At 25.9% G+C, this 7,869-nt stretch overlaps 1 protein-coding gene across 1 annotated transcript in view; it reads left to right on the forward strand.

Annotated features, from left to right (window-relative positions):
• The window catches only part of LOC105622460 (lysosomal alpha-mannosidase), a 19,105-nt gene extending 11,275 nt beyond the window's left edge, over positions 1-7,830 (forward strand). Inside the window, 8 exon segments of the mRNA XM_012203879.1 lie at positions 682-884; positions 1,569-1,768; positions 3,372-3,582; positions 3,681-3,798; positions 4,433-4,709; positions 5,433-5,678; positions 7,265-7,414; positions 7,600-7,830. Coding sequence (XP_012059269.1) covers positions 682-884; positions 1,569-1,768; positions 3,372-3,582; positions 3,681-3,798; positions 4,433-4,709; positions 5,433-5,678; positions 7,265-7,414; positions 7,600-7,830 — 1,636 coding nt within the window.
• Positions 7,831-7,869: the final 39 nt, after the last annotated feature.

Raw genomic sequence — 7,869 nt, forward strand, 5'->3', positions numbered from 1 at the left:
ATATATATATATATATATACATACAAAGGTGTCCGTAAGTTTTTGACAAAGCGCTTATGTGTGGATAGAGCGGACTAAACTGAGTCAAAAAGTTCATTTCCTTTTTGCAATTTTCATAATAGTTAACAAGATAAAAAAATATTAATTAATAAATTGTCGCATATTAGTCTTCATTAATTTTTTAATCTCAAACTAATTTTACTTTACTATTAACTTTACAAAAGAACAGCAAGAGATAAAAATTGTGTGAAAATGTTTATTTTCTTCTTATAGAGCTCTAAGAATTTTTTCAGAATTTTTTATCATCCTTTTTATTGCATTTTCTTATTGGCAATTATTTTTATCAACATAAGAAAATACGGTATAAAAATTTTGAAAAAAAATTCTCAGAACTTTATGAGAAGAAAATAAACAATTTTTGTGTCTTGCTATTTTTCTGTAAAATTGATAGTATTTGAGTAAAAAATTATTGAAAAACAATATTCAGTGAGTTGTAGTAATATCCCCCTTAACTATTACAAAAATTGAAAAATAGTTGACTTTTCGACTCAGTCCGTTCTATCTACATACGAGCGCTTTGTCAAGACTTATCGGACACCCTGTATATAAAACATTACAAATCTACTGTTATTTTATAAAATTTTAAAAGCCAATTTTTTTTTGTCAATGTTTATAAAACAGGAAATGGTCAGGAATGGAAAATAGTACAGCAGCATCCTTTAAAATATTCACATGTTTACAATTAAATATTAGCTCGTGTGCATTTTCTGAAAAAAGTGATACGTTTATGGCTGTAGTATACAACCCTCTAAGCAGACCTGTTTCTACTTATGTTCGCGTCCCCGTTCAAGGAAATTCTTATGTTGTTCGATCACTCACTGATGGTATGTATACACATACATTCAATCTAAAATATCATAATATAAAATAAACTAATATAAATATCAAACTAATCAAAGATTAATAGCTGCCATTAACAGTTACCAGTGCTGAAATTAACACTATAAACATATTTTATAATAATCGTAAAAAGAATCTCTTTTATAATAATCGTAAAAAGATAATATAAATTATTTATAATACTTAGACGTTTTAACTTTTAGTTTGAGTCCTCTTCAATGCGACAAGAAACAGATAGGCAATTCTAATTTTTCTTCCATCAATTAATTATACTTACCGTTCAAAGATTTAAAAGCATAACGTTAGAGATAGTAAAAGAAAATAGAAAGAATTAAAAGAATATAATTAGAAAAAGAGAGACCAGAATTTCTAAAATAAGAACGTAAATATATATTTACAAATTACAAATATTTTTATATCATAATTACAGAAGAATGTAAGCAATATTTTCCATATGAAAAAAATATATCAAGTAATACGTAGTCTTTCTGCTATTTCTACAATAATTAAATTTGCATGGTTAAAGTAAATTTTATTATATGGTATTAATATGGTTATTTTTAAAAATATGTATAAAAAATATATTAATTACGTACATTACTTTTTGTTTAATTTAAAATAATTTTAATAAACTTTTGCTATATATAACATAGAGTTTGATTAAACAGGAGTATATCCAACCGTACAAATAGTACCAATTCCCGAAGGAGTTCAAAAAATCCCAGGAAGAAAGAGCAGCGCGACAAACGAAGTCGTTTTCCGCGCTTTATATATTCCTCCTCTCGGTGTATTAACTTATGTCATCGCCAAAAAGATACAAGAAAATGTAGTTGAACAACCTCAGTCAGCCAACTTTATAAGTAATGAGGTAAATAGATTCACACAAATGTATAATATAAATCACGTTAAAATATAATAATATTATACACCATTAAAATATTATTTTCCCCTCTTCTTTTTACAAACTAGACAAACAAATAATAGCATATTTAAATTAAATATTAAATTTTATTTAATACAAAGGTGGTTCAAATGTAAACAATATTTTTTTTACGTAAAGAGTACAAATTAATGTTGATAGATGTATTTACATTGAATGAAAATGTCTGTTTCATGCCCTACATAGTTGTAGAGTTGCAACAATTATTTCTATAATCGTTGTTGCAATATTCAAACAAATGTCTAGTATACCGAATGCCTTTGCGCAACGCGTTCAAATTTATGTTGATCAATTTCTCACGAACGAAAATGTTAAAGCATTTCTAACAGTGAGCGCTTCATACTATTAAATAAAATGCCATTACGCACTTATGCCTTCGATAACAGGTCTATTTTTATTGCTGCATTCTGAATCGATGCAATGAATTGAAGTAAAACAAACGTATATTTTTTTCTTCAATTTGTTGCACTATGTTCAAAAAATGCAACAATAAAAAGCAGATCTAATGTTTCTTCTCCGAAGTGCAGTTTATGCAAAATTTCGACATTTTTTTCATTAAAACTTGATATCGCATAAAATTTGATCAAATTGATACATGAACAATTTGATACTATTATTCAGGCATTACAACAACGATTACAGAAACAATTGCTGCGAATGGGAGTCACTTAAGACCGACCACCCGAATAACACTCATAGAGATAGGAAAAAAATTATCCATTTTGCATACATATTTTTTTTAAAGCAAACTATGTATTTTCCTTCCATCAATCCATTTATTTTATTATTTTGTTCATAAAAGTATTAAGGTATGATTATCAAAAAATTAATAGTTTACGAGTCATTTAATATTTTATGTCAATATATACCAGAATAAAATATAAAATACCTCGTAAACTATTGATTTTTTGATATCTCTACTTTAGTACTTTTATATACAGAATAATTAGAGGAATCATATTATATAAAAAAATTATACAATTCTATTTAAAAAAATGGAGGTGACCTTCATATCTTTTTGACGCCTCCACCTAGAAGAAAAAAACATGGTCAAAACACATCTCCCTTGAAACTCTCCCACTGAAACATTTTTTTTATCTCCAAAATTGTGGATATTATTCGGATGGCCGCTCTTGAGGGATTTATCCTGTATATACAATTACATAGAGCATAAACTTAGACACTTTTACCAGTCAACTACAATTAGTGTAAGTACATCTACCAATGTTGATTCGTACTTACACAACAAAAGATTTTGTACATATATATATATATATTTGAAATACTCTTATAAAAGTTATTAATGAAACATATTCTATATTGATAAATACATAAAAGATTTTATAAGACAAATAATTGACACTTCACAAACTTTAACAAATAATTTTCTTATTTCGATAGTCAATTTCATAATCTTTTTTTGTAACATAATAAAATTAGTCTTAGAGAGATAAAGCAAGTATTCATCAAAAAATCTCGAAAATTACAATTGAATTATTAAGTCAAATTAAATCGAAATACAAATTTTTAGTTGTATAATATATCCGTTAATACCAATGGTGGCCTAACAGTACACTGGAATAAGCAAAACATAAACGTCGTACAATCTTTCCACTACTACATAGGAGCAGAGGGTAATAACAAGAACTTTATTAATAGATCATCCGGTGCATATATCTTTAGACCTAAAGAATTATCGGCCAGGAATTTTGCATACAGTGGATCGTATAAGATATATAAAGGTATTATCAACAGAATTTATTTTGACCAACTTTATTTCTAATGATATATCATAAATGTATATCATAAATGTAATATTCTTAAAATTTATTTTTTATAGGGCCTGTTGTGCAAGAACTCCATCATACAATAAACGATTGGATTAGTCAAGTAGTTCGAATTTATTCAGAAGAACAGCACATTGAATTTGATTGGCTCGTTGGACCAATACCTATCAAGTACTATTATCGCAATACTTAATTCTTATCTATGCAATGCAAAACTTTAAAATCTCTAAAATTTAATTTAAAATTCTTTCTCTTTTTTCTAATTTTATAAAATTCTACATATATTCTTAGTAATATACTAATGGTAAAATATTATATTTTCTATTTATATGTATTTAACATTAGTATTTAATATTTTTAAGCCTAATTACATTATATTTTTTATTATATATTTATATTTTATATATATATATATATATATATATATATATATATATTTATATATATTTCTACGCGGAAAGAATGGTTTTACTGGAATATTTAAGAATTTAGTTACAGATCTGAATATAATTTTTGTTTGGAAAATTATTATATAGGATTTAAACTAATTACTAGAATATTAAAACTTTTGCCAATATTATTATCGACGCTTAAATAGTCTGAATAATTGTTGTAATAATTTAACAAAATTATTTTCAGATCTATCTAGCTAAATTTTTAATTTCTAATTTAAATATTTCAGCAGAAGCGTTTTTTTTCATGTATATATAAAATTTTTCTGAATGTTAAATAAAAATTATAAAATCTGAATTTGAATAAATATAAAAAATTGATTGAATATTGATTATAAATTGTTTTATTTTAGAGATAAGATTGGTAAAGAGATAGTCACGAGGTATTCCAGCAATCTACAAACAGACAAAACGTTTTACACGGATAGCAATGGAAGAGAGATGTTAAAGCGTGTGAGAAATTATCGACCAACATGGAATTTAGAATTGATGGAGCCGATTTCTGGCAATTATTATCCAGTGACCAGTAAAATTACACTCAAAGATGAAAAGAAGCAATTGAAATTAAATATTCTTGTTGATCGTGCCCAGGGGGGAAGCAGTTTGGAGGACGGTGACGTTGAACTGATGGTAAATGTTCAAATTTGATCAATTTTTGTAATTATTATATTATTTACTATCTCCTATAAAATTTAAGTTATTATAAAATATGTATGTATAATTATTTAATATAATGAAATATTCATATAAGACTAATGTAAGATGTCTTATTGTAATAAGTAAAATTTATTTCAAAATGAAGTTGATTGACAAAATAAAGATCAGTATGAAGTTATATCTAAAGTAGGTTGTACATCATAAATTTTATAAAAATTTAATTTAAAGTCTATATTTGGACGAACATTTGTAAATGTTATTTTGCACTTACAACATAATCTTACAAATTAGAAATTAATACAAATTTATTATCATAAAAAAGACATTATTGATTATCATTAATTATTATAGATTTATCTTTTATGTGCGTATTTTATATATAAAATTTTAAGAATATATACACTGAAAAAAAATATAGTAAATTTTAATAAATATTTAGTTGAATACTTGCCAACTAAATATTTATATAAATATTTATTAAATATAAAGATATATTTATTTGATACAAGAAATGTTAATTTAACAATCATTTTTCTTTACTATATAAATATTTACTGTAAGTAAATGTTAATTGGCAGTATTGAACTAAATATTTACTAAAATTGATTATATTGATTTTTCTCAGTTTATATATATAACATGAAGTCAAATAACACTAAATTATATAACTAATGTGTATAATAAAATTGCTTTTAGCTTCATCGAAGACTTCTAAAGGACGATGCGTTTGGAGTAGGTGAAGCATTGAATGAAACTGCTTTTGGCGAAGGTTTAGTAGTGAGAGGTACGCATTATCTCTTTGGAGGTAAAGTGAAAAACATGGATACATTCGTATTGAAGGAAAAGGAATTGGCGCTTAAGTTGGCCCTGCATCCGTGGATCTTAGGTGCTTCAGTTAATTTGACCAATATCGAAAACATAAGTGCTGTACTCAAAAATTTCGTACGTATAATATTTAATTTCTATTTAGGTATAAAAGATACAGTATTATTTGTAATTGTGTATTTATTTTTAAGAATTTTTTATTTAAGATTTTTTGCTTAACTCCTTCAAACTGTTTAGATTTCGCGTACATTATAATATACATAATATATACATAAATTTTGAAGATATTTTCAGTAGAAATTATTTAATTATATCGATATTATCTGAAATCTAATGTACTGTGACATAATATTTTTCCATTACAAAGATCATAGAATCCATTCAAGAAAGCACGACATTTACGTCCTGCGTCCTTCGATTTAAGGATGCGGGCATGTAATATATATATATATATATATATATATATGTATTCTCAAAATATTTGTTATTTATAATAGATTTATAATAGATTTTTTTGTGGATTTTTTTCAAGAAAATAGCATTTTTTAAAAATCATAAATTTTATACATTATAATTTAATAAATAATTGAAGGAAAAGCATCATACAGTTTTTAATAATTTCATGTAAGTGCATTTTAAGGCAAAAATTTCAGTTTTTGTTTGTTTACGCTACGATTTATAGAATAAAAACTGTATTAGTTTGAAATTTTTTAATTTTGAAAAAATCGAAATTTTTAAAAATTTCTGTATAAAAAAACTTGATCTTGAAAACTTTTATTATTTTGAATGTTTTATTAACAATTGCGCTTCGTGGCAGTAATTTCGGCTCCAAGCACATCGGCATTCATCTTAGGTTTTTTAAGTGGATTTTTTTAGTGGATTCAACCCGGTAGGTTTTATGGATTAGGTCTACTTTGTCAAACTTTAGTGTCATTGTTATAATATCTTATCAAGCATGTATGGAAAATTCTCGAAGATCGATAGATTATTTCTCGTTATTATCAATTTCTGTGTAATTTATTGCAAAGTATTCTATTCGCTCTCCGAAAATCCAATCGTTTTCAAAGAATCATCTTCTCAATATAATAGCTAAGTAGTCAGTTATCAGAGTTGTTTGCGATTCTTTTTTTTCCGTTTAAAGAATTTTAAGTAAAATATCGATGATATTTCGCGGAAGAGTGACACGTTCTCATCTGACGCCTAATTCTGATTTTGTTTTTGATTAAAAAATAGTAAAACGAGCTAATAGATACTTGCAAATCTCATGAGGTAAGAGTTTTCGAGGATTTACTGAAAGCGCAACGAAGTTGTGCAGTTGCTTGAGCACAATACATAATATATGAAAAAAATCATCAAAATTTTGAAAAAAATTAATTATTTAAAGTTACTTATTAAATTATTGCATGAATTGAATTAAAAAAAATTTTTTTAACATATTGTAATTCCAATAAAATCAGGTCTGAAGAGATTAAAATAATCTACCAAAATTTGTTATATCATTCTTAGTGAGAAATGATAATGAAATCGATGTCGAATCGACGTCGAATTTGATCATCTCGACATTGAATTTGATGATTTTGACGTTGAATGACATCGATTTGATTATCATTTCTGACTGAGTTGTCAATTATTTTGTAAGAAAATGTGATTTCTCGGCATTTCTCTGTTTTCATTAATAGACATTTATATGTATATTATTACAGACTTCTGGTCTCAATAAAGCATTGCCACCGAATGTGCACATTCTTACCTTAGAACCTTGGAAAGATGATACAATTTTATTAAGATTGGAGCATCTCTTTGAAGTTGGTGAGGCTCAGCGAATGTCTCAACCAGTAGAAGTTAACATTCAGGTAAATTTTTATTCTTCTAAAAATAAGTCTTTGATTATATATTTTTGCAATTACTAACAACATGTTACAAAAATTTGATTGTATATAATTTGATAATTAATCAGAATTATTATAAAGTAAGTAAAGAAGCTGTCTTTACAATAAAATAAAAATTTTTTTACAATTCTTTTATCTTATCTCAACAGAATCTGTTCTCGACATTTTCAATTGAATCGATTAAAGAAACCACATTAGGGGCCAATCAGTTATTGAGCGAAAATAAACCTATGAAATGGGAACCAGAGATGAATGATATTATCCAGAATGAAGAAGAAAATAGACAAACTGTGGGAGTTCATGACAATGTAATCAATGTTCTCTTGAAACCGATGGAAATACGGACGTTTATTCTCACAGTAAAACGAAGATCTCTTTAAATTGTGTGTGTGTGTGTGTGTGTGTGTGTGTGTGTGTGT

Source organism: Atta cephalotes (assembly GCF_000143395.1).
Source record: "Atta cephalotes unplaced genomic scaffold scaffold00045, whole genome shotgun sequence".
Classification (NCBI taxonomy): domain Eukaryota; kingdom Metazoa; phylum Arthropoda; class Insecta; order Hymenoptera; family Formicidae; genus Atta; species Atta cephalotes.